The sequence below is a fragment of the Ixodes scapularis genome, unplaced genomic scaffold (assembly GCF_016920785.2).
Source record: "Ixodes scapularis isolate PalLabHiFi unplaced genomic scaffold, ASM1692078v2 PGA_scaffold9__187_contigs__length_104089568, whole genome shotgun sequence".
In the NCBI taxonomy this organism is placed as follows: Eukaryota; Metazoa; Arthropoda; class Arachnida; order Ixodida; family Ixodidae; genus Ixodes; species Ixodes scapularis.
This window is the reverse complement of record NW_024609884.1, coordinates 58,119,890-58,147,631: the sequence shown is the minus strand read 5'-3', so window position 1 is coordinate 58,147,631 and position 27,742 is coordinate 58,119,890. Positions and strand designations below refer to the sequence as shown.

The window sequence follows — 27,742 nt, the reverse complement described above, 5'->3', positions numbered from 1 at the left end:
TAGCTCCGATAAAAACCCAAAATACAGCACCGCGGCTGACGGCATCTAGTGGAGGCATTGTGAAGCTGCCCGTGTTTTTGTCGTAAAAGCACATCTTGGACTTAAAACAAACGAAACATAACTTATCGCGTCGGTACTGTTATTAAAGATCAACAAGCAATTATATGTGCGCGGTACTTCGTTGAAATCTAGACATAAAACTATGAGGTCACGTGTCTAGTAGTAAAAAATGTGCAACATGGCGGCGGCCAATTGGGGGTCACTTTCAGCTGTTAGTTTATTGTACTAAGGCCCTCTACCTCGTTGTACACATCAGCCTCTGCGAGAAAAAAAAAATTAACAGAAACAAACCTTACTGTTTAAGTCCAAGCATAGAAATGTGCAATCATTATCTTTTTCACAAAATAAAAAGAAAAAAGTGATGATGATGATGAATAGTCTTGTAACCTCTGCCTCTCGTGAAAAAAAAAAAAAAAAATGTCCGCCATCCCATGCACTTATGCCCAGTGAACTAGAGCTCCTACGCGTCTACAACAAAAATTGTTTCGTTCCTCAAGTGTTGTGCTGGAAGTGGTTCTGTTCCTCTTGGAACAGTGAGTGGTATAGACCTTTTCTGCAAGTGCGCCACCATCTTGGATTGACGTCACTTCCAGTATGGGCGAAAACATTGTTTTGCCTTTTCCACGCCAATAAAGGCATTTAGGATATGAGCGTAACCGTCACACATTCTCGTTTTGCCTCCCCTTTATTTTTTCGTCGCCCATACCGGATACGCCTATTAGGTGGCTGGGGACGAGAGTACACAGAAAAGGTCTATATTGCGCAAAAGGAAAGTTCTATTGCTTGACATCAAGGCGAAAATGATCGCTGAAGTGACGAATGGCGAAAAGAAAAAAAAAAGTGAAAGCTGTTTGCAACTCCCTGTAACGCCGAATTAGGGCGCAGCTCTTGAGGAGGAGGGAAGGGTACTGAGGGTGACGTGTTCTCGAAGAAGGGGGGGGTCACATGACCTAGGGAAGGGGTCACGTAACCCCCCCCTCGAGGTCACGTGACCTTGATGGGGTCACGTGACCTCGGGGAAGGGGTGTCCACGTGGGGGGGTCACGTGACCACACACATGACCTCAGGGAGGGGGTCACGTGACATGGGGGAGTTTCACGTGACCTGGGGGTGTCACATGACCTCGGGGAGTCACGTGACCTCGGGGAGGGTAATTTTTCCGCTAAATTTAGCGGGGAAGTTTTTCTGCTAGATTTAGTGGGAAAACTTTTCCGCTAAATTTAGCGGGGAAACTTTTTGCTAGATTTACCGGGGAAATTTTCCTGCTAAATGTAGCGAAGAAATTTTTCCGCTAGATTTAGCGGTGAAATTTTCCCGCTAAATGTAGCTAGGAAATTTTTCCGCTAAATTTAGCGGGGAAATTTACCCATAATGCACCGCGCGGTTATGGCGACACCGCTCAAGCCGGAAACGGGCGCCTAAGAGCTGCGCTCTGAAAGGCAGTTGTCGAGAAGTATGCAATGTCATAGAGTTCTCGACGATTTTCAACTTGAAAGACAGTATTATGGCTACCGTAAGTGCCAGTGGTTGCTCTCCCGACTGCACACTTTCCTGCGGTGTTTGGCACTGCTCCCATAACCATACAAAATGAGGGTCAATGAACTGCATTCTTCTCTTACCGCCACATTTCGTAGTGGAATCTTACTGTTAAACGCTCGCTCGGAAGAGGTGAGGTAATCGGAGGGTTTTAGGAGCCTAAAAAACCATTTGTAATGCTAAAAAAAAAAAAAAAAAAAAAAAAAAAAAAAAAAAAAAGAAGCCTGGGTAAACGATTTTTGCGATTTAACGAAACTTTCGACTCAAAAGACGACTTGGTTAAATCGAGGTTCAACTATATTGATAGTGTGCTAATGCACTCATTTCCTTTTTTTTTCTATTATGAATTTTGGCTCATAAGTTTGTCTGGCTCTTGCTCCGAAATCGGTCTTTGTATTTAAGATGTTTACCCAACTAGCCCAACAGTTCATCTTAATTTGTGGCGAGTTGCATGGCTCTCGTCATCGCTCTGTAGCCAGCGAGACTGTGGCATTAGCCTACAAAAGTAAGCAAGAAGCGGCGACATACTAACCCCACGTTTCTTCAGTTGCCGGCGACAGTGCTAGTGCGGGAAGAGCAGAAGGCGTGGCCTACGAGGCTGTCAACAGTCTTGGAGTAAAGCCCGTCGTTTCCAAGGGTCGTCTAGTGACTGTTTAGAAAGCTGATTCCGATTCTGCTTGGAGTCGGAAAGTACGGTGTTTCTGTGGGATGACTAGGGTGCTGGAATCCAAAAGTTTCAATTTCTAGCTCTAGCTCTCTGGTTTATGGTACGCACATACATTTTTTTTTTTGACGTCATGATGGCGCTTAAGACGAGGACAAAAGGGAGACTAGACAACACGGTGCGCTACTTCAACTGTTTATTTTTGAAAAAGGGGGGGGGACATATATACACTCGAACCGCTTCACCTCAGCCAATCCCAGGCCTCACCGTCGCTCGCAAAAATGCTATCTCTTTGTCTTACAAGTCAATGGAGGCAATGCTGACACATTGTGCTCCAGACTGTTTTATGAAGTCTGCTTCTATTATTTCCCTGACCGTCTTATCCTTGTGTCTGGCTACAATCGCGCACATGTTGAACAAGGGCCTTCATCCATAATCGTGACAATGAACTGAACGATGACCGGCACAGTGGTTATTAACATTCAAATTGTGCTCTCGTAACCTATCATTAAGGCATCTGCCTGTTTGCCCGATGTACTCTTTACCGCATGACAACTGAATCACAAACACGACTCCCTCTGCGCAACCGACAAACGGGTTTCTATGTTTCTTGCCACAGCACAGGAGGCCTCCGCGAAAGGGGTTCGTTAATCTGCACAACCTGGAGCACAATGTGTCAGCATTGCCTCCATTGACTTGTAAGACAAAGAGATAGCATTTTTGCGAGCGACGGTGAGGCCTGGGATTGGCTGAGGTGAAACGGTTTGAGTGTAAATATGTCCCCCCTTTTTTCAAAAATAAACAGTTGAAGTAGCGCTCCGTGTTGTCTAGTCTCCCTTTTGTCCTCGTCTTAAGCGCCATCATGACGTCAAATTCTCAGTATGAACTAGCCCAACAATCTGCATTGATTTATATTTTTTTTGTTGACTTTAGAACTGTAGTTATATCTCAGTTGTACACCCGTGAGCAATATGAAGGTGAACAGCCCTCTTCTTGTTTTTGACGCTCCTGCAAGTTTTGGAACAAGCTCTGTTCCAGAAGAGGGCTAGAACGCAAAGTTTAGACCCCAAGCCACGTACCATTTTAGACATTAAGAGTTAATATAGCTTTAGGGTGCCGTAAAACAGGCAAGAAACCAGGTAAGGTGTTCACCTTCATATTGCCGGCGGGTGTACCTCGAGGTATTGCCGGTAACTGAACTAGAGGCTTTTGTTAGGAAATTTCTATTAATTTTTGATCTGAAGACGACCGCAACATCCGTCTTTCCGGCTCCTGTCATTGTGCTTCTGGGGATGCTGTACTGGAACGGTAGTTTTCTTCTCAGTGATCTTTGTCAATGATAGCCAGTCAATTCTATGCACCAAAATGGCTGTCGTTACTCCTAGATAAGCATAGCTGCTCTTGTCCCACGTAGACAGCACAAGTGCCTGCTTGTGTTTGCAACAGGAGACCCTCGAGAACACCCCCAGGCACGCCCCGCCCAACTCTGTCTCCTCCGGCGTTGCCGCCATCTCCCAGTGGTGTCACCTTTCCGGTTCCAATTGACTTGGAACCTGACTTTCAACCCGACGAGCAACCTGACGAGCAACCTGACGAGCGACCTGACGTGCATCCTGACGTTCAACTCGATGTGCAACCCGAGGCACAACCCGACGTGCAACTCAAAACCAGAGTGGGGCCTAGAAGGGTGGTTCCAGCCAGGCGGCGCCGCCTGCGCCCCCGGCGTTATCTCATCATTGACGTTGAGACTCAGCTGAGCATGGAGGAGCTACGCGGAAATGTGGATGACTGCCGGCTGACTGCAGAGCTGTGGAGACACGTAAGGAGCCATTCTTGGCATGAGGGAGTCCGCTGTCTGGCAGAAGCTATGAAGCACAGAACGCTATTTAGCAGAACCCTCTAATCCCAGAATCGGGTCCGTCCAGCCGTGCATATCCCCATTAAGTTTAGTGGGGAATTAAGGTCGCACAACGCCAATTTCTTCCTAAATGTATGTTACGTGAGGTCGTGGTATTACGTCATTACACTCTGTGTGGTGAAGTCACGTCGGAGCAAGGTCGGGTCGTGCGACGTCAATTTTTGCGCTAAATTTAGTGGAAATAATAGTAAACAATTTAGCCGCTAACTTTAAAGGAGAAATTAATAAACAAATATGTGCTTTACTTCCCAAAATGATTGTTTAATGTCTTTCAAACAAATGAGACAGTCGCTTCTTAAATACTGTGTGCCGTGCATTTTAGGACTTTGGTGATAAAGGCTGCTGATAATTTTTTCTCTAATACCCGAGGAGTATTGACATTCCTTGGGAGTTTTCTATTCTGCAAACATGAGTGTTAACTGAATGAAGCAGTCAGTGCTGGTAACTTGCGGTAAATGGGGATTCACTTTTAAGTTAAAAAATTCCGAGGGCACCTAAGCATTCCTTAAGAGTTGTGAATGCGAAAGCATGAATGTCGGTTTCCTGCTCTCTTAGTTTGTCTGCGGCGTAGTGGCATGAACGGCCACGTTTCGCTACTGCAGAGGTTGCCGACGATACAGGTGCCTCAGGCGCCGAGAAGAGCAAAAGCGGCCGCAACCCCTCCTTTGGCAACACCTGCCACGAGAGCAGTGGCCGAGTGCGTGCTCTCGTCTAGCGGCGGCCAATGGCTATCTAGGAGCCGTTTTGCTCAGCCAATGGGGGAATGGGCATTTCTTTCGTGTTTTTTTTGCAGTTACAGACGCCGCCGGCTCTGCTCCATGAGATGGTTGGTGCTTTTGCATAAAAAAATTTGTCAGATTTCTCTCCTGACTACGGGCAGCCAAAAAGCATGGTTTCTTTTGGTTACTTAATTTCTTTCACTCTCTCCTCTCCCTTGAAGAAATAGCGAAAATTATAACAAACATTTTCGAGAAAGCTGTAGTAGGTTGGATGCTCTAAATCTTAATCTTCAATATTTCTTTTTTGTGAGCAAAATGTTCGAGCATTAACTAGCTGGTGGAAGCTCATCGCAATGAATGAAACCACGAGACTGAAGAAGAATGAAAATCATATGAATCACGAATATGTTTTTTGGTGTGGTGTGGCAAAGCACAACCAAGAGGGTGGCTCGGCAGGTCGGACGGCAGTTTTCGGACATTGCGAGGGGAAAGGCAAACGCAACAAGCAGGAAATTAATGCGTATCCCCATAAGTATGCAGCGGGAGCGGCTTTCGCGACTGAACAGCCGGGAAAGTGTGTCAACCAAGACCGTATTCGCAATAAAACTTTGTTACTTGGTACACATCAATTAAAAGTTAAAAGGTGCAGACCGAAACAGAATAAGAAAAGACGCACATATGCGCAATAAGACCCTGTCGCGCGTTGCTGCTACCTTTTCACAGTTTCATTCAGTACTATCTCTTGGCTAAAATAGTATGAACTAAACAAAGCTAGTGAGAGTCAAAAACAAAGGGCCACATAGGTGCACCCAGGAACGTTCAGAACCTCCTGTTTGTCCAAAAACACTTTTTTTCTAATAGCAAGGGTCATGGGGAAGTGAATGCAACGGGAGGCGAGAAGCACAACATGATTGACAAAGCGCAGTGATGCGATTGCTGTGCCAAATTGCACCAAAGCGCTTACCATCCTACATCCTTTTACATTTCAACAAAATTTGAGGAATTTGCTCCAACATTGTATCAAAGGCAAACTAATGGTTGAGGCGTCACTACACTAGCTGCCACTTGTTGTGAAAACCTTGCTCAAATTTTCAAAATTCTCAGGTATAGCCTAGAATAAAGTATGATTTGATATGATCTTTGTATCGAACACGACTCGGTCCTCGGAAGTTTGAGAACATTTCTAATTTCTTAGGGTTCTGTTTGGGTGGTTTAATTCTTTGTTGAGTGCGCTCGTCACTGTGCGCACCGGTCCACTGCAGAGAAGCTATGCCCGCAGATCGGAGATTTTGTTTAGGCTTCTTCGCCGCACTGGAGAATTACGTTAAAGCAACTGTCCGGTCAAATTTTGTGTTTGAGAAAGCAATGGAATATCATTGTTATTGCCTCGAAACGCATCATTCCTGCAATATCTGAATTTTCTACGCCCCTCTGCGTGAGTAACTGAATTTTCAACTGCTCCAATTGCATCCTAGCGTAAACGGTGCTCTCGTTGGCAACATGGAAGCTCTGACGTCACATAACGCAAAATGAGCATCCTCGTTGTTTGCCTGCTAGTGAATGCCACAGCGTGCTTCATTTTTGTTGTTGCGCTCGACTTGTCTCGTAGATGGGTGAAATTTTTGTTGCGCAGTTGGGCGTCACAACCACCGAGCAGCTCCTGCGAGCTAAGACATGTCGTTCCACAGTTTTCCACGAGTTATGCAGTGACGAGGGAAATGAATCGTCGCCGTGCATAGGGAGCACTGGGTTCCTGCCAAGACCAAGATCCCGCTTATCATTTCACTAAAAGAGAGCTACGTGCCGAGCTCTAAGCGGACAAAAGGCTCTTACCTCACCCAAATCGGACCAATTGGTTTGTTTATGCAGCGAAACCGAAACCAACAGCTAGGCCGTCTTGAAACAGTGTCAGAAGTTGCATTTAGCACGCGTGCAGCCCGATTCTGTTTGACCCACGTGCGAAAATGGAGCGTTGCTACGATTCACCAAGTTTGTTTGGGTCAAGTGACAATTTAGAAACGTTGCATGCACTTTGAATGATTCGCCATTTGCATTCGGTCCGCGGGCATCGCCTCCGAGGGAATGACCTACAGCCGCATCACCGATCTAGTGGATCTGCCGATAGGTGGACCCAGATGTCACTTAATTCCCTTCGTGGATGCCACTTCAGTGGCCCACGCAGTTGTGTTTTCGCGAAACAGTATACGTTGGCTCAGAGCTAACGGCTGTTTTCGAGTAATGTCCTGCTAAAAGGCGCAACTTTTTTGCACACGCTTGGAAACTGCATTACAAGAAACATATTTCAGTAGGATACAGCCTAGGAGACAATATAATTTGAAACAAAATACGAGATGTCCGTCGACCGACACTTGTTATCCCGACCATTCGACGATCCTTTGCATCGCGCGACGTCACGCAGCAACTACAGACATCGGCCATTGACACTGGCGAAATTCAGGGCGCAGTTTCGTTCACACGCTCATGAAAGGTTTAATTATTATAGGGAAATCGTATATCCTAATAAAAGTTATGTTTGTCTACTATATGAGCGTAATGAGCGCAAGAACTGAAGTGACAAGCGCAAGAACTGCAAGAACCTCGACGTAACTAGCGCAAGAACTGAAGTAACTTCCGGTTTTGACTGGACAATCCCTTTAAGGTGCAAAGCACTCCTCCGGGGCGGAATTACGCAGAACCAGGCTTCGTGTAATAAAAAAATATAGGAAATAAAATATTTGCTGAATGCTGATTGACAACATATACGTGGTAGTAAAATTTGCCAATAAAACTGTGCTCATTTTATATAATGGATGGTGTAATTTTGACAAGTTGCTTGCATCATTGGTCATAATTGTTTCTTTTTTTTTTTTTTATTTTGAGTTTTAGTTGAAGATACTTCCTACTTGGGTGTTGGGAGAGGGTTGATAAATGACATTGATTAGGTATGGCTGGGCTGGGTCATTGGTTTAATTTCTATGTTTATTTATTTACACAGCACCTACATCGCAACAGGGGCAGTAAAGTAAAATGATTATACGTCGCATTGTATCAAACATGTTCATAAAAAATAAGAGCATTGATTGAAAGAAGTGCAATAAGACTGTTACAAAACTGTTACACAAAATCAGAAACATAACAGTACAAAACAAAGACAACAGCACACCACTATCAAAGGATGTCTAAAAATGAGGAGGAAAACATCCGAAGTCTCAGTGACCACGTGCTGCGGAAGACTGTTCCAATCACTAATTGATTTTGGAAAATATGAGTTCTTAAACATTTCAGTTCTACACCTAATATTCTTTATTTTTAGTGGGTGGTCCACTCTTGAGGAAAGGTAATCAGGATTATGTAAGTAGTTGTCCTTCACAATACCTGTTTGTCCTAAGTAAATACTTCTGAAAAGTTTCATTCTAAGATATTTTCTCCACGAAACCAGAGATTTCCGCTCCAGTTGTTTCTTTAAATCTGTTATGCTTGAGCAAAATTCATAATTATTTGCAACAAAACGGGCTGCTCTGTTTTGCACAATCTCTAGTTTCGATATTAAATTTACGTAATACGGGTCCCACGCTGGACAAGCATACTCTAAGATTGGCCTAACATTAGTTACGTATAAAACCTCCTTAATATTTGTTGGGGCCATTTTGAAATTTCGTTTGATAAAATTTAAAATGCGGTTTGCCTTTGCTGTTATTGCGTCGACGTGCTTAGTCCAGTTAGGAAAGATCGCTGCTAATATAAACCCCTAGATATTTGACATCAGCTACCTCCTGAAGGGCAACACCGTTCAACTGATATTTTGATAGATAAGGCTGCTTTTTTTTGGTGAATCTAACATAATTGCATTTATTGATATTAAAAAACATTTTTTCATTTGTCACACCAGGTCATCACTTTTTCAAGGTCTGACTGAAGTAGAAGAGAATCATCCTCACATTTAACCTCTCTATAGATTTCACAATCATCTGCATATAATCGTACACTGCATGTTAGGTTTTGTGCTATGTCATTGATATATATCAAAAAGAGAAGTGGCCCAAGTACAGACCCCTGTGGGACACCCAAGGTTACATCTGCATATGGAGAATTTTGACCTCCAACGACTACACATTTTTTACCATTTGACAAATAATCATTTATCCAACCAAAAAGATAGTCAGGAAGGGCCATGAACGACAACTTGTGCATAAGAAGTGAATGTGGTACTTTATCAAATGCTTTTTGAAAATCTAGGAGCAAGCAGTCAACCTGTACATTTTTATCTAGTGAAAGTGAGAGGTCATGTAAAAACTTAGTAAGCTGCATAGTGCACGATAAACCAGCCCGAAAACCGTGCTGAGACTTAGAAAAAAAGGTATTGGACTCAAGGTGGTTAACCATATTTGAATATACAATATGTTCAAGTAACTTGGAACAAACGTGCAAGTTAATGAGATGGGCCTGTAATTAGAAACCAGGCTTTTTTGGCCTGACTTATGTATGGGCACAACATTTTCTGTTTTCCACTCCAAAAGTAGCCTGCTAGTAAAGAGTGATTTGTTGAAAAGAATAACTAGAAAAGGTGAAATTGCTGCAGCACAGACTTTCAGAACGTGGTTAGGAATGCCATCAGGCCCCATGGCTGAATGAGATTCCAGATTATGCAGTAATTTCAGTACACCATAATCTTCTACAACAAACTCAGGCATTGTATCAAAACTTGTCTTTAAAGATTCTCGTACAACAAGCTCGGTTGTCGAAAAGACAGATTGAAAGAAGTTATTGAAGCGAACAGCCTTGAAAAAGTTATCGGAGGTCAGTTCATCATTGTTCAGAATTACTGGAATGCCTACAGATTCACTCTTTCCCGCTTTTCTAACCGTTTTCCATAGTTCTTTTGGGTTGTTAAGTAATTTTGGTCCCAGTGCCAAATAGTACTGTTCCTTTGCTTCCTTAACTTTAGTTTTAAAGATATTATCCAGCCACCGAAGTTCAATTTTTGTGGCTGGGTCCCTTGTTTTCTTGTATTTGAGAAAGAGTCTTCGCTTTTTATTTAGAAGACGGTTTGTCATTCCTGCGCCTTCCCGACAACATCCTAGAAGGAATATATTCAGCAATAAGAGAAGAAAGTTTATTTCTAAACAGATTCTATAATTCTTCAATGTCAAGCAATGTACACGCACATTCAAACTTGGGAAGATAAGCCAGGAAGTCGAAAAACAAGCTGTCGTAATCCCCTCGGTCAAAGAGATAAACTTTTTGGGGCATGCATGGCTTATCAGTCGCAGTGTGCTTACATGTAACATTTGTAATGATAGCTTTGTGGTCACTGATGCCCGGAGGCGTCGTTACCGAACGGATGGCGGACGGGTGATTAGTAAGGAAAAGATCTAGTATAGATACACTTGTTGCGCCATACCTTGTTGGAAGCAGTACAAACTGTTGCAACTCATGGGCATCTACGACTTCCTTGAAAGTTTTATACAGTGACGAAGAATTTCGCAAAAGTGGCAGATTGTTGACCCAATCAATGTCTGGAAGATTGAAGTCGCCACCAAGAATGACGTCAAGAGGCGTTATTGCAGGTAACACATTAGAAAGACACAAAAGGGGATTCAGTGAATTGTTACTTGGGGGTCTATAAAATGCGCCTACAGTTAAAAATTTATAACCTTGGAGTTTTATCTTGCACCAAACAGAATCGCTCATACAGTCTCGAAATTCAAGAGCTGTGTTTTGTAGGCTTTTCAAGACGAGTAAAAACACACCCCCTCCCCTCGAATTTCTGTCTTTGCGGTAGAGTTCGTAGTTGGGTGGAAATATTTCAGAGTTGGTTATCGAAGGGTCAAGCCAAGATTCGGTACCACAAACAACATCGGCATCCGTTGTAGCAAGAAGAAAAGCAAGGTCATCCTTTTTATTTTTGATACTCCCACAGTTCACTGTAACAAAGACAAGTTCCTGTTTGCCTGGCCTTCTGATATCGCTTTTTTGTCGTGGCTATAGAGAGGTTTCAAACACGGTGTCGGCGTCAGGATTGTACTGGTATGTTTTACCATGAATAACTAACTTATTGTATCATAGTTTGAATTGGGCGTTTTGTTCCCTGGCGTCGTGAGGTTAAAGGTTAAAGGTGTGCTGACACGCCAAAGGTCATATTTTTTTTATTGTCTAAAATGATGCAAAGTGTAGTCATAGACACACACAAAAAAAAAACCACATTGCAAAAAAAAAATGTTGCGCGCATTTTTTATTTTTGATTATTTTTCATTCTCTCCTCACCTCCTTGCTTCTTTTTATTTGTGACGCAATCGATTATGAAATTTACAAGCATTGTAAGCAACTTTTCTATAATATTTAGTTTTAATAACTGCATTCGTAAAACATGCTTTTTAATGCAATTGCAAACGCGCTATGGCCCTTCCTTTTGAAATACTGAAAGTCGGAGTTGGGAGTGACGTTGCCTCCCAGCTTTTTATCCTCCCTCGGAGGACGTGGCAGCGCTCTAGACACGTAGCACCGAGGATGATCGGTGAGTCGAGGAATCGGACATTCTCTTTTTTTAGATGCCCAGTGACCTCTCGGACTTCAAAAAGGAACTTGTCAAATGGTAAAAACAACTGGGTTTGGTGTCTGTACCGTAGTTTCGGTTGTGCAACAGTCAACCGGCGCGACGTGGCCGCCCACGTCACTCACAAAAGGTCAGTGTGCGTTCTTTTCGACTTGGCAGAATTTCAAAGAATTTGAGATTCCCGTAAAGGCCCTAAAAGAACTTCAAACCTGAAAGTGAAGCGTCGTCTGCTCAGAGCGATAGGCGCCAGGCGCCAGGCTCGAAGAAGAGCGTTTGATCGCGGGAAACACGACGGTTCGGGTCGGGACGGTTTGGAGGCATGAGAGAAACTCAAGTTGCAGGACGACTCAATCTTTGACGTCACTACACCTTTGTGGATTGTGCAGGAACTTTAAGTTCAGGTTGTGGAAATTGCATTTTTGTCCTCACAAATGCCGAGTTCCCAAGTTTTGAATTTTGAGGGTAATGTCCAGGCATCGTTTTCGATTGTTTCAAATAATAATAAAAAAAAGATTTTGATCTGTCAGTGCCTCTTTATTTTCAACGGTGAAATGAAAGCTTGGGAAGTACGTTTGTTCTCCACATGCCGACTTTGCTCCATGTCTACATGTAAAATATCATTGATGCGCAGCTTCGCAGTTTAATCAAGCTTTGCAATTGATGCTAAGAGGTGGTTACGCACAGAATGGGAGAGCAAAGGTGCGCCATATTTTATAGGTCACTTAAGTTCTAGCAGTTTTCACGGTAGAATGAACAAGAATGAAGAATACATTTGTGCTCCCAAAGTGTTGTTTGCTGCTCCGTTATGAACTTTCGGCTGCTCAGAAGCTGCTCGAAAATGATGCAAACCAATCGCATCACTGACAGCTCCATGTGGTTTGAGTGGAGTGCACGTGGTTCTACTTGGGCGGCATTTTTGTTTTTGCCCCTTCCTAGTGGAAACGGACTGCGATAGTTGACGCTGCAACCTGATACCGGGAACCTTTCAGTCTACAGGGTAGCCAAGTCGACAACCGTGAGCTAGCACGTGGTCCTAGCTGTAAAGAGTGCCTTTCTAGCGCAAGCCCTCATTGCGCAAAAGTATATGCCGCTTCAGTCAACTTTATGTCCGACGACGACGTCGCGAAAGGGCAGCGTAGTGCAGCACGTGACCTAGGACTGCCTGCGACATGAGGCGGGTGTCTCCAACTCGGCTGCTAACCGGAAAACAAAGCGGATGGTCAGTCAGTCCTAAACGAGCGTAAAAGTGCTCGGCCTGTGCAGTGCAGGGATGCGGAGCTGCGACGGATGGATGAGTAGATATGGCGAAACCTGCTAAATTCTTCGAGTCTGGCGGTGGCTTATGCCCCCTAGCGATAGGTAGCGCGACTTGCTTACGGCAGCTCGCAGTTCAAGCCGACGCCATGCTAGCTGCAATGTGACACCTATCATACACTGGCAGACGCTTCGTTTCTTTGGGCTCAAGGCTGGAAGAGGGTTGGAAAACGAGGTTTAGCGCATGGAAGACTTTCTACTTACCCGTGACGCCGCGTGTCTGGCGGTGCTCATTCGGGCGCTACGACGAGGACTTCCTTTTCTTCACAGCGGCTATCCGAGCTTCTTTTTCCACGAGACACAGCTTGGCCGACTGAAATCTAAATAGGTGCTCTCTTTCCCGTAAAATGAATTCTCGCAACCTGCGGCGATACAGTTTGTCGGCGTTACGAGAAATAAGGCGACCTACGGCGTATATTGTTTTTCTGCAGCAGCCTGGTACAATGTAGGCTCAAGTTCGGCCGCACACGCGGTTGCTCTCGGCCCTGAGGGGGGGGGAGGCAGTATTGTTTTGCCCATGCGCAGCATAAAGGTCACTTGGCCGTTGCACATTTTTTGTGCGTTTGAATTACCGGGAGCTTTCTTCCATTCAAATATGTGGGACTTTGACGGATCTCGCACGGGAGTTTGAATTATGTCTGCCGCTTGCGGACATGTGCGAAAGAAGTGGTCTTTTTTTTTTCCCGTGCCAGGAGCCCATTGCCTTGCCAACACTACGAGACGCCGCAGAGCTGCTGCGGGGACCTGGACGCAGTAAGTGCTTTGCGCCGAGGTACTCGCAATTGTGTGCCAGCGAGTCCCACCGCACTTGCCCCGAAAGATTGTATTCCAACTCGGCGCAGCGGCCGACATTGGAGAGTTGACATTGGACAGACGGTCTTATTGCCCCGGGAAAATTTTGATACGGGAATATTTTTGTAAAGTTTGCAGCATGCTAGCATTGAAAAGTTTGGCCCGTTCGCAGAGTGGGTATATTGTGGTCGTCACGCGCGTCTTGGTCACAGTGAGGATGCTCGCGCAATCCGAGCCACTGCGTACGTCCAAACTAGCAAAAACTGTCGCAGAATTGGCCCGGCAGTCGAACATTGTGCCATTCGCAGATATTTTGTCTTTTTTTTCCCAACGTGCACCCTGGCTTTGATGGCTGCGTCGGAGTTTGCGCGTTACCGTTGCTATTGTGCGAGTATATTGCGAGTAAACTGAAAAGAAGAGTGTCTGACGAGTGTCGCAGAAATCTGACATATTGCACTGCGTTTTTTTCTTAGAATGGATGCTTGGGCGAGTTGGATATTCATATTGTAGAAGAAGCGCAAAACTAAACTCACTCACACTGAAAACACACGCACACCAGAAAAATGGTCACTCATGTCGCAGACTGCGTTTGTTGAGGATGCCTGGGATGTCAGCTTCTGAGACCATGTTTTATCGAGACAACAGTTTGAAAACCCTGTTACGTGGTTTTGAACTGGACTCTCCGATCTCCGAAAAAGCTAGCAGTGGCGGTGTTTTGAGTTGATTTTAAATTCTTCCGTCGTATTGCAGTATCCGAAACTCACTCTCAATTTTAAAATCGTCAGTGGGTAGCGTGCCAAGTTGCCTGTGGGATTCCTTTGTTTGTAAATCATTATCAAAACGGCCGATTCTCAATAATGTTCTACTCTGAAGTTCCTCCTCTCGGACAGCCTTCTAGCCTCTTTGCTGCATGCCTGTGTATCGCATACAGACAATCTATCTCGAAGCATCATCCGGAAGATGCAGTTAATGGCAGGCTTTTTCTTTCTAAGCATAATATGCTCGTACACCTTCACCAATAAAAATAAAATATGAAACTGCTTTGAGCCAGAAAACGACCGTTTTCCCTAATGTCACTAGCCGCTGCAGCTAGCCGGTGGGATGACTGTTTCGGCTCAAACAGCAAAAGAGTTTTGTGACCTTTGCTTCTGTAGGATATTACGAATTTCAGGGCTCGCTCTAAAATCGTCCGAACAGAACTTTCAAGGAGCAACCTCAAATTTTCATAAAAGGTGCCTTGTAGTGGTGGATTTTAGCTCGTGACGCCATTTTATGCTTGTGACGCTGTTTCCCGGTAGGAGCTGCAAGCAGACAACGACGTGGTTGAAAGCGGTTGGCATTGCGGTCTGGTTACTGCGCCTATCTGGAGATGATACCAAAAGCACAATCCTTGGTTTGCTCTGCCCTCTGCAGCGGCATCAGCGTAAACACTGTCCAGGATGTTGGTCTAATTTGTCGCAGGAAGAGAGCTATGCTTTGCAAGTTTGGAGGGTGAAAATCACCAAGATACACCTTTTATGAAAATGAGAGATCGCTACGTGCAGGCACCTATCTTCTCGGCCGATCCCAAATCGAGGCTCGGGATTCGTAACACCCACTATTATTATAAACGAATGTGTTCAACAAATGTGTGCTCGAGTGATGAGGCTCTATCTGTTTGTTCGATGTGAGTCTGCTGGTAACTGCTAGTTGTGGCTCCGGAATTGAATAGGGAGCCAGCAAGTTTCAACCTTTTCTGCACAAGCAAACGCTGAAAGATATTACTACCGTAAAATCCCGAGAGATAGCCCATCAAGAGCAAATTGGCTGAAAATATGGAGTGGGCTAACTTTCGGTGTACAATCAAGAAAAGTTTTAAAAAAATGCTATTTTTAGGTCGTTTCGATTTCAAGCTTATGGTGGCAAGGGGCAACGAAGCAAAGATTGACTGCTTCCCAGTCAGCAACGTTCACTTACCGTAAAAACCCGCATATAATACAAGACAATATAAGGACAACGAAAATATTCCGCGTAAAATACGACCCAGGAAGCCTTAAGAAGGTTTATTTGCGTCATAACTGAACCTTAATCTCTCTCATCACGTCCATCAGACTCCTTTTCCAACGCCTCCAGTGCCGTTGAGCGCATTTGAAATCCTGCACTTCTTGAAAAGGCGAGCGACCAGCGGACCAGCGTGCGCCCACACAGTGAAAACCTGGCGCGGTGCATAAAGCGAGCAACCCAATGTCGGCTCGCCAAAGTTGGGTCGCCAAACTTCTCATGCAGCAGCTCGAGTTTTACGGTGAGGTGCTCTTCACTTTGCTCTTTTACAAAGTCGCTGAGACTTGCCTTGACGTTGACGAACACGACATTCTTTGGGCCTCTAAAGCTTCTTGTTCCGTTGCACGCAAACAGAACTTGCTTTTGTCATCTCCATTCGTGGCTGCTGCCCTCGTTTACGGTGAATTGTCGTCCGGCAGAACTGTTGCCGATGCCTTCCGGAACAAAAAGGACTTTTCTTTTGAAGGCAGTTCATTATCGTTTTCGAGCCTCACTGTGGACCGCTGTAAACGGATGGTGGCGCCTTGAACATTCCGATTTTAATGATGATGATAGCTGTTTTGAGCGCCATATTGCTTCGAAACCGAAACTACGTCAGACAGCGTTAAATCGCGCCTCATCGAAGCTTAAAATTTTTGGGACCCGCGTATAATACAAGCCGCATATTTTACATAGCAAAATTTGAAAAAAGACCTCGTATTATATGCGGGCTTTTACAATATATCCTGGCATAGCCAACTAGCTGCATTTACGCCGAGGCCATCATTGATCTCAACACTACTATTACAATGAGTGGGCTATCTTTCGGTGTTTAAAAAATTATAGCAAATCAAGCCAAAAACAGGGGTGGGCTATTTTTAGGGAATGGGGCATCTCGGGATTTTACGGTAGTATGGTACTGCACAGAGTTTAGCCAGAAATGAACTGGGAGAAATTTGCAGCCTAAACACCATACCAGAAATTGGTGCATCCAGAGTTGCGGTAACCGCCAAAATTGTTGGCAGGGCTCCTGTCCCGCAGACTTCTGCTTCCCTGGCAGCGGCTGCGTACCCTACCAGAACCGGACGCCCCGAGTAAGTGCAATGCATCCTCATCACTTTTAGTATCATTCTTATTTATTTCAATACCTTTAATTGAACAAAAAAACGGGGATCCAAACAGTTTTGGGGTGCATTATTATCATCATATTATTATTTTTGTTATTATTAAACGTCACATCTTGCTTGGGCATGAAAACCACAGAGGTGGCACAAATATACTGCGAATGTCCGCCATACATCCACAGCCTGAGGAAGCCTGTGGGACCATGCATGCAGCAAGAGCACTGTCAAACCCCACTATATCGAACCCGTTTACAATGAATTGTCCCTTATATTGAACAATTTTTTGTGCACAGTAATGTTACAGTTATAATATATAGCTAAAACTATGATTGCATCGAACAAAAATGGCAGCCACTACCGATTTATCGAACTGCTGAGAGTGCCATTTTGCTCTGCTAGCTGGCTTTCCCCCAACGAAGCCATCTGCCTTAGGGGAAAGCCACCTTGCAGAGCAAAACGGCGCTCTGCAGGAGGTGTCCCTGCTCGGACGTGCACCGTGCTCTCGGCATAGTTCGGCGCTAATTCGCAAATATAGAAGGAAGTGGCCTCAGTATGTTGGGGTCTGTCAATAGCGCAGAAATATATTGTTATTGCGGATGCAATGAAGAAAAAGCAGCAGGAGATGCATGACTCATTTCATTGTGTAAAATGTCGGCAGAAAGTGGATTTTGGAGAGTCAAATTCATGAAAACTGTTATATTGAATTACACGATATATTGAACTACTAATTAACGTTTTTTTGCGAGTTCGATATATGCGGGTTTGACTGTACTTTCTGAAATACTCCCAAAGACTTGATTAAATGCTCCTAAGAGCTTTCTCTGTTGACTGTTGAGCGTGAAACATGAAAGTGGATAAAAGATACCGCATAAATGTTTGGACAGAGTTTCTACTCAGGTCAGGATTTTTTGTTCTGTTGCTAGTTCTCTGTTCGGTTGCGCGAATGTTTCTTAAAAGCCTGCAACTTTATTTGTGCAGCTAATTGGCATGATTACCACATTGGTCGCTACCATAATATACTGATAAAAAAAAGAATTTTAAAAGTATCGAAAAAATTGCAGAGACTCTAATTTTCAAAAATCCCATTTTTGAAGCTTTCTTAGCCCACACTATGTCTCAGACTGAGAAGGCATTCAAATAAAAGAAATACAGTCAAATCTCGTTGTAACAAACTTCTATGTAACGAAACCCCCGATGTAACGAAGTACATAACTTTTTTCTAACCGCAAGTGTATGCACGCCTAGTATTTTTGACCTCCAAGTAACGAAGTCCCGTTTGCCGAAGTTTCAATGTAACGAAATTTCATTGGCAATTTGTCGCAAACTTCTGGGTCCCAAAGGAAATTTTGGGAAGCACATGCGCTGAAATGAGCTTCCGATAAAGCGCAAATGGTGAAACGGGCCGAATCTGGCGAGTGTGGTGTACAGAACGGCTACGTGAGGACACTACAGCCGCCGCCGTTTCGTCCGTCGGCTTCATTCGTGCTGCGTAGTTTGTTTCGAGGCCTAATTAAATGCATGCGTTTCTCAGTGTCCTGGGCGATGGAGCCTTGAAGGCGATGGAGCCGCCTCTGACAACGTCCACCTCGACGACTTTCTATATGCCGACTCTGCTGTCATTGCGACGGAGGAGGTGACCGACGAGGCGATAGCTAGCGATGTTCGTGGGAACCCTCAAGACGGGGACGACATCAAGCCTGATGAGCAAGACACCTGCTATGTGCCCAGTAACCGCGAGGTGGTGGACGCGATCGATGTCTTGAGGCGGTTCACGATCACACTGCAAGACGAAGACGCGATGCAGGCCGTCTGGCTATGCGAACGTCGTGTGATGCCAATAATAATGCTAAGAGTGGCCCAGAAAAAGGTGACGGACTACTTTCAACCGAAATAGAGGCGTCCTTGGTGAGTTTTGTGCACCGGAGAAACATTTGGGGAAACTTTAACGTTAGCCTTGAATTTCTATGTAGCGAAATTTCAATGTAACGAAGTAAATTCCGAATTTTACCAACTTTGTTACATCGAGGTTTGACTGTATAAATGACGATTTGTCAGCGTCGAAAGGCCGAACATGGAGCCTGTGGGATTTTTCTCGCTGCTACCCGTCTCGCATAATTACACAACGCACTGGTTCAACAACACGCAGCCATTTGTTGGCTCTTATCATCACGCGCCACGACCCAAAAGAAGCCACATACATATGGCACGACGGCGTTCTATTGATTGCTCTTGGTCCCTTCGCGGCGAGAAATGCTCACGGACGATTTAGCCCGTGGGCAACCTGGTCCGACGTTTTAAATCCCCAGGTTGCCCATGAGCCCAAGCTCCGAAATTTGAGCAACTTCAACCTGCCGAAGCTCCGTACACGCGCAAACCCATGTTCCGACGCCGATGATCGGAGTCAATTACGCCGGTTTTTCTCACTTTGTTTTGGCACACCTAAAAGCGGCGTACGCGTGGAGGTGGCATCATCATGGGCACCATTCTGCGGATCCCAACTAGCACTATATTTCGTTTCACTTTATGACAGACCGCAGCCGATACTACGAGCCATCCCAGCAAATCGAGCACCATGAACGTGTCACGCGTGTAGGCATCTCGTACATCGGCGCGCCCTTCCCAAAGGTTACCCTGCTCTTGCACGACATTCGATTTACTTCGTCGGCTCGTCCGCAGTCGACTGTGAGGTGAAACGGAGTAGAGAGACTTGAATTCGACGAAGCGGGCGCTATTTCAAGGCGCACCTTCCCGATTGGCCCACGTGTTCCCGTTCACCCTTTGTCGTCTGCTTGCTCTCGCTTCACTATCCGAGAAGGACGCTGCATTTGTGCTCAAAAAAGGCCCGTTTTGTGCACCAACCGATGGGAGCGCGGGACGCCTGACGAGCGTTCGCGGCCGTCGATGGCGTCCTTGTTACGTCTTCGCGTTGCGAAGCGTTGTCTGCTCCGGCCTCGTCTAATGCGCCCGTAGCGTCTCGGCTGCACTCGCATTTTCCCGCGGCCGCGTTTTTGCGATCCCGCCCTGCCGCGAAGGTTTGGCACCTAGACATTAAAAAATTTATTCCCAACTGGCGTCACTCTGTGCGTGTTCTCGCATCGTTCGGCTCGCTGGAGTTGCTCGGAGCTCGAGTCGGATCGTGTGGCTGGGGCTAGCTGACATCGATGAGAGACCAAAGTCGACCGACATCGCGCGACATCTGCGCAAAACGCTTCTGCTGTAAACCGCATCGTGGTGCCACTGTCTCGTCGCACGCTTCCAATAGCCTCGGTCCGTTTCTTGCAGGCAGCGACGCCTCCCCACCGCCGCCGAGTCCGATACAGCCCGTCCGAGTGGTGAGTGCAACGAGGGATCTGTGCACTGCACTACGTACAATGCTGTTTTGCCAGAGGGTGGCTGTGTGCAACAGCTACTATAGTTGCACGATTGTGGATTGGCCCATTTTTTTTATATTGGAAAAACTCAAACTGGGGCAGATGACCTAATATTTGGAGTCGAGCATTACGCCTCCTCCAATTCATTTGCAATTCCTATTTTGGTTGTGGCTTTATGCAAACATTGGCCCATTTAGTTTTCTCGACACCGACTACACTGCTGGGTCATTAAGGAATGAGAGTGCAAATTTTTGAAACTTTCGCTTCAAATAACGTACTACTCCATTTGCCGTCTTTGAATCGAGCTCTGGCCGTGCCGGGTGGTCTGTTCAGGCGGACCTCTTTGTCGGCTCTGCGGAGTGCACTTCTCCACAGCGCACCGATGCGCTGCGGAGGCATCGTTGTAGTGCAGTAGCATGCTCGGGGCAAAAGTACTCTTCCAGAGTGGGATGGCGCATGCGTGTGCTTCGAAACTTGAATTACCTTTTTATTGCCTATGCAACAGTACAATTTTGATAATAAAGGTGCGGCTGGTACGTAATATAGATTCTTGAAGAGTTTCCTTCACCATTGGGCTTATTTTGTTTTTTCAAATTTGAGATATTAAGGTTTCTCATCAACCTTGATAAGGTGCTGCTGGGCTGCACATAGGTTTAATTTTACACAAAAAATTTCTTATTGAGCTGTAATGCTTATACTAGCCTCCAACTGTTTGGGAGCAGCGTCATTCAAGTTTGAATTAAATGTAAATGATATTGATGAATGCCAGCATAGAGGAGTTCATCTCAAGTTTTTAAGGAAGGCATCTTCACTGTCTCTGTGCCGACGTTGCACCACATGATTCTACTCGTAAAAGGCTCCTGGTGTGCACTATGACGGAAGATTTTTACTCAACAATAAAAATTGTGGTTTTGTTACAACTTTTAGAACTTGAACAGAACATGCAATTTCATGCTCCAAATTGTTCTGCGTCAACGTCATTCTAATGAAGCGCCATTTACAAATGCCCATGCCATGTCATCATCAATTGGAATAAGGTTTAGGAGTGACTGCCGCAATCGTTCTTTCTAAGAGTGGCGGGGTGGAATGCCACACCAAAACAAATGGGCAGCCGGGGAGTTTGGAAACGCACCAAATTAGGACAAATGCTCCGGGCAACCCCCAAAGATGAGCGACCGTGTAGGACGGTAACCACGAGTCGGATACGTCGCAGGAGGGAGCACCGGCCAAAGACGCCAGCATGGCGCCGACGGAGGACGCCAGCATGGAGGTCGCCAGGGATCCCAGCCGGCTGTCGGCCACCCTGGAGGAGTCCGTCGACGGTGAGATTCTTGGCGCAGCGAGAATTCGACCAGGCATCAGTTTCCCTGCGCTGCGCGATTGCCTCGGCCGGCACACGCCGCGCTCGGGTATTTTGCGCCACCTAAAAAAATGCCGAAATTTGCACGAGTACAACGCGACCACAAATATAATGCGAGGACAGGTTTTGATGCCCTCTAAAAGAAAAAAAGATGTTATTACTCTTATAACGCGATCTGGGCCATTTAACTTTACCGCACTCAGGGGCATAGCAGAAGTGAAAAGGCTATGGAAATATAAGAAATATCAGTTTATGTTTTGACTGTACTCACCCTGACTGCTTGGGTCCTTCTGTACGCAATCCACTTGGCGACTTGGCAGATATGCAGCAGCAAGGTGCTGCTTGTATTGTAGTTCCTTTTTCTTCGGCATGAACTCCTCAGCAGCCCACAAGCAAAGCGAGGCACGAAGCAGAAGCATTAACACACAAACACCAGACCACTCTGGAACAGAAACTAAACAATACGCAGGCAGAAAAAAGACTGATGGACCCGACACACGATCACATTCATCCTTGTTCTGGTCCCTCCTCATAAACACCTCGTGTTGCACGATTCGTAAACACGGTTGGTGGGCTTTGCTTGGCTTGTGTTGACTGGACTTGGCTTCAACTGGTCAGTGCCCGCATTCCTGCATTTTCGCTGCATTTTTGCGGCGTGCTGTTCGGCGTATGTTCTACAAACACAAAAGCAATAAAAAGTGCTTTTTATGTTTTTTATTCCCCCTTCATGTGACCGAATACAGTCGCCGACCGATTTTTCGGACTTCGCGGGGACCGAAAAGACATCCGAATAATAGAGCAGTCCGAAAAATCCGCAGATTAAAAAACTTGCCTTTATTACGTCTAAGCGAGCTTAAAAAAGCTGTAAATAGTGCCTTGCTTCAGGTTACGCCTGCACACCTTGTTTTAGGTTATGCATCCGTTTGCGTTGGGCGACTTTCTGTTAGCTTGAGAATCGCTGCCTTCTTTTCTAGCGTTAAGGTCGAGTACTTTCTGCGCTTCTTAGCGAGACATCGCGGCAGTGGAAGAACAGATGCCGCTACAACGTCCAACCCAGCTTAGTCCAAAAACACGATTCATTGAGACAAGATCGAGATGAGAGGTGCAAGTCCATGACTGCAATGGTGAATGAACAAAGCAAAATGGAAAAAATGTTGAGGATAATGATAATGATGCACAGCTGGAGAAAAAAAAAAGCAGCATCACCTAGCAGTAGGACTCTGGAGTTTTTCAGTAGCGCTGCCAAACCAAGCCAATTATTGTGCAACCAACATAGAATTCAAAATGGCCGCTTCTCAGTGGTGTTTCCCACTGATCGCTCGCGACGATATTGTCAGAAAAATCGAACTTTCGGATTTCAAGCTGTCCGAAACATCGGACCTGGGTATGCACTATTTCTATCGGGTAGGTCACGGTTCCTCTTTTAGATCCTAAATTATGAACAAGTCCGAATTATCGGCGTCCGAAAAATCGGTTGGCGACTGTAGCTAATAAATTGTCTCCCACATGCCCCCTTCTGTTCCCACCCCATCTCCTGCACCGAGCCTGAGGGATGGATTTCTCGGGATGAGGACGATTCGTCACATGCGCACTCGTCACAGGACGATTGGTCACAGGACGACTGGTTAGAAAAACTAATCTTAAAATCAGGACCAACTTTTAAGCAGGGCTTGGGTTCGGCTTAAAATACTCAACGTAAAAAGAGTCTTGGCACTCATCCGGTTTTCCTTTCATCCTATGATGAGTCTTCAGCAGGTTGATCTCAGTTGGGTCCCCCCTGTGCATATGCTGCCTTGAACGAGCAATAATCCGACTTGCAGCCAAATCAATTGTTACTTCTGCTTTGCATACACCTCTTCTGCTACAAGTCCAGTAACTAATCAGTATTCTTTTTGCCTCATGTGTGCCCCCCATGCAGCAGCACAGCTCCACCTCTCTCTGTTGCGATCACCTCTATCCTTTTGAATGCAGTTCAAAAATAGTTGCTCTTATATGGCCTTCGCATTCACAGTTTGGGACGGAACCAAAAGCTAAAACGTCTGTTACAAATTCTTTGCCCTTGAGAAGCGAAAGACATACCGTATTTACTCGCACAATGAACGCACTCGCGTAATGACCGCACCCTCCAAGTCGGCTCTCAAAATTTCGACTTTTTTTTTTTCACTCGCGTAATAAACGCACCCCCAACTCGGACGTCAAAATTTTGACCCCCTCCCCCCACGCACGCGAAATGAACGCACTTTTCTATCTTGGTGCAGCGAGGTCGCGAATGCATGGGCAGCGTGGGCGAACAAAACGCCTTGCAAAAGGCGGCAAAAAAATTCGCTAAGATCCAACGGAAGCAAGAAAAAAAAACATGAAGAGGAGCTTTTTTTTTTTTTTTTTTTGCACAGCGCAGTCTGAATTTTGGGTTCGCGTGCTGCCGCGCTCAAGGAGGTAAAAAAGAGAAGCGGAGAAGCGCTCTAAGCAAACGAAACAGCTTGCGAAAGGCGGCAAAAATAAAAAAAACCACGGAACTAAGAGAAAACAAAAACAAAGAGGAACTTTTTTTCTTTTTTTGCACAGCGCAGTTTGGTTACGGGGGGTCGCGCGCCGCGCGCAAGGAGGTAAGAAAGAGGAGCGGAGAAGCCCTCTAAGCAAACGAAACAGCTTGAGAAAGGCGGCAAAAAGAAAAAAAAAAGAAAACAACCCACGGAACTGAGAAGAAAACAAAAGAAAAAAAGGAGCTTTTTTTCTTTTTTTTGCACAGCGCAGTTTGGTTACGGGGTCGTGCGTCGCACGCCGTGCGCAAGGAGATAAGAAAGGTGTAGCAGAGAGCCTAAGCAACGCCTAAGCAAACAAAACAGCTTGCGAAAGGCGGCAAAAGAAAAAAGGAACTAAGAAAAAAATAAAACAAAGGAGATTTTTTTTTTTTTTTGGACAGCTTAGTTTGGTTATTGGGTCGGGCGCCGCCCGCAAAGAGATAAGAAGTTACTTCGATTTTTCAGGATAAAAGGTCCGTTCATTATGCGAGTAAATACGGACGCAAAAATTTTACTTCGCGTAATGAACGCCCCCTTCCAACTTTGCATTGATTTTTCTGAAAAAAAAGTGTGTTCATTCTGCGAGTAACTACGGTACTAAGATATGTGGCGAACCACTTTGTCCGCCCGGACCAAATGGAACAATACTTTTTTGGTTGCCCGCGTGACGAGTCATCCTATGACGAATCTTCCTGTGTGACAAATCATCTTGTGACCAATCGTCCTGTGACGCATGTGGCGAATGGACCATATCCTGGATTTCTCCATGCTCTCACGCCTTGTCGCTGAACTCAATTCCGAATTTAACGGAAAGTCCCTTTTGGAGTGCGGAATTTTGAAAAAAAAAGTTGCGTTATATTTCTGCAAATACGGGAGCTACCCTGTCTGTCTTTAAGAGACGGTGTATCCTAGTGCCGTTTGGGCGTAACCAACTTGGCACAAATTTCAGAAATCTGGTTTTGAAAACTTTGAACTTGAAAAGCCTCACTAGTCGATCGAGCAGATCCGAGCGTGTGTGGTACCACCTGCGAGTCAACGAGGCGGGCCGTTTTTCACCCTGTAAGTAAAGAGAAAAGACAGGCTTACATTTTTTTTCCCAAAACCGACACGTGAAATTTGAGGATGAGAAATGCACCACCAAGAGACACCCTCGTGAAAAGTTTAAATGCTAGTTCAGTGGTTTATTTATAAAACCTTCTTTGATTCCTGAAGACCACTCGGAGACACACCATACTTTGAAAGCGGTCGAGAACTTGCCTCGAAATCCTTAATCGCCGGGAAAAGCGCCTAGGGAAGCTTTTCGCCCAGCTGCGGCGTCCTCTTACTTGCCACTTTGCAAGAACGCTGTCCTAGCAAATTGTTCCCATTGATGGGTCTACTCGGTGCTTTAAAGGGGAATGGGTCTGGACAGCTCGTCTTTTATCTTTTCCAGTTGGAGGAATTGCCGAAGCAGACAGGTGAGTGTCTCGTAACCACCGGTGCTTCTTTGCGGACCCTCGCAATTACGTTTGGGGATTGGGTAGCCTTGCAAGATGCAAATTTGGGGAAGGTGCCACCACTCTCCGAGGACGACCAATATTTATTCATTTTGGTTAATAACTCAACTTCGGTGTGTCGTCAAGTTTAATCTGAAAAGTAGTCGCGGCATTCCATTCTTTCACCTTGGAAGTACTTGCCACGTGCTTGTAGTAATTTTTTGTGTGGGCAATTTTTGTTTTTGTCCCCACTTACAATGTCGGGCAATTTCTAGTTATTCTGGGAACTATATGATTTCTCGAAAAAATGCCGGCATAAATTAGATAGCTGCGTGCACGGTGCAAAGGTCCCCGGTGTGCGTGAGAGGTCTACTTTTTTTAATAAAAAACGTGGCGGGAACCGCAAACCGGCGTGCACTATCGTGGTGGAGTTGGCGACTTCTAGATATTGTGACTAGTCAACAACTGTGCCACATCTGGCGCACCATCTGTATTCCGAAAAGGTGGAAACAGATCAGGGTCCATGCGCTCTTAAAAGGGTACTCTGGATGTTTTTTTCTACACACCCAAACGAATTTCTGAATACCCGGACTTTTGACTTCGCGGTATGCTATTTATATTTTCTCGAAATTCAATATAGCTACTGAGAAAACCGTAAATGAAGATGATGCCGAAACTAATAATAAAGTTTCTGCCCGTGCTCCGTTGGTGTGGCGTCACAAATGGTGCAGACTTTCAGGTCGTGCAGGTAGCCTAACATGGAGCATGTCGAGCATTTTTCCGAGCTTCTCGGAGAACGAGCTTTCAAGCATTCATTTTCCACCATCAAACATCTTGTAATCGATTGGGAACGTGGTTTACTGCCCACTTTGTACCATTTCTGTCGTCACACTTCAGTGTTGGCAGTAGGGGCTCTCGGTTTGAGAAACACGATGAGAAGGAAATTAGGAAGTTCAATAACTTTGTGAATTTCTTTCTTTTCACGCAATACTTGGAGAATTGGTACAGCAGTGTCCAATTTTGAGGCAAATCGGCGACCATAAAAAAATTGCTGGGGTTCCCTTTTAAGGTTTGTAGTTATAGCGAGTTCCTTTCACACGCACTGGCACCGTTCGAGTTCTCTCCCAGAATGCATCGCACTCGCTGAGTGTGGCACGGAGAACTGGCCTCAAACTAACTTGCCAAATGCACAGAGTGCAGAATACTGATGCTGTTGCCTTCTATGTTGTAGAAAGAATACCGATCTCAAACCGAAACTAGCGCCTTTCTGTTCGATGGGATGGGAATGCGAGAGTGCAGTCGCTACCAACGCTTATGCATAAACATTGGTCGCTGCAACCTGTTGTTTTTATTTGCGATGACTTCAAACAACTTGGCTGTCATAGAGATATTTACAGACGGCATAAATTTTCGCAACCAGCTGACTTCAAAGCAGCTGGGGTTTACACTGGAGAAAACTGATGATGCTGTCCGCGCAGAAGCTTGATCCATTTGAGCATGGTATTATGTGTGAACCACTGAAATGTTACAGCTTAAAACTAGTCTGTTATTGCCAGCAAAAATGTTTAGTGGGACTTTCGATTTCAATTGTAGTTACAAGTGGATCAGATTTTCGCCTTGGTGAGGGCGTTTAGAACGAGAGCTTTCTCAAACAAAATACGACGTGGCAAGATAGCTGACGTAGGTAAATGTTAAGCATGATGATGTTGCCCAAGCCATGGGTAAAGTCACTAAGTTTAGCTTTCTCGGATGCTTATTGGGCAGTCACAGGTTTCTGCTGGGGTAGCTTTGTCGACACATGTTAAATTTTCACCCGCACATGGATGGGGCTAAAAGATATTGGGGGCCGCTGATGCGTTTGTTCTGAGCATTTCTTTACACACCGGTATATTTCAGCGTCTATACCGCAACACAGTGACTAAAAGCAAATAAAGCACGGGTTGTCAATTGCTTCCTTCATGAAATAGCAGACGCTCGCAATTCAAGCGCGTGTTTGATTCTGTTGCCTGCGTGACACGATTTCCATCAGAAAATCTACTTTTTTTCTTTTCGGTTCCGCTGTATGAACGACACATTCTAGCAGACAAACCCTCGTCGTCTGCTCCAGCTCCTTGCCGGAGCAAGGCATGCCGGGATTGCATTTTGGCGCATGCTCGATTTTCTTGGTGCAGCGATTGCACGCACACGTGGGGTGCTGTCGCTGAAACAAACTCGGAGGATGCAACCACTCGTGGAGTGCCGCCCGAAACGAATCGGATCCACGCTGCGAGTGGGCACTTGTGGGCACAAGTGCCGTGACACAAACTCGCTATTAG

General features: G+C 45.4%; 1 protein-coding gene across 2 annotated transcripts in view; it reads left to right on the top strand.

Moving 5' to 3' along the window:
- LOC8041306 (meiotic recombination protein REC8 homolog) overlaps positions 1–27,742 on the top strand; it is a 136,204-nt gene that overhangs the window by 54,757 nt on the left and 53,705 nt on the right. For both annotated transcript variants that reach the window (XM_040222932.2, XM_042287358.1), the window contains exons 9-14: positions 3,707–4,079; positions 13,457–13,517; positions 16,601–16,669; positions 19,982–20,031; positions 21,284–21,392; positions 25,385–25,409. In XM_040222932.2, the coding sequence (XP_040078866.2) occupies positions 3,707–4,079; positions 13,457–13,517; positions 16,601–16,669; positions 19,982–20,031; positions 21,284–21,392; positions 25,385–25,409 (687 nt within the window). The remainder of the gene's footprint in view (positions 1–3,706; positions 4,080–13,456; positions 13,518–16,600; positions 16,670–19,981; positions 20,032–21,283; positions 21,393–25,384; positions 25,410–27,742) is intronic.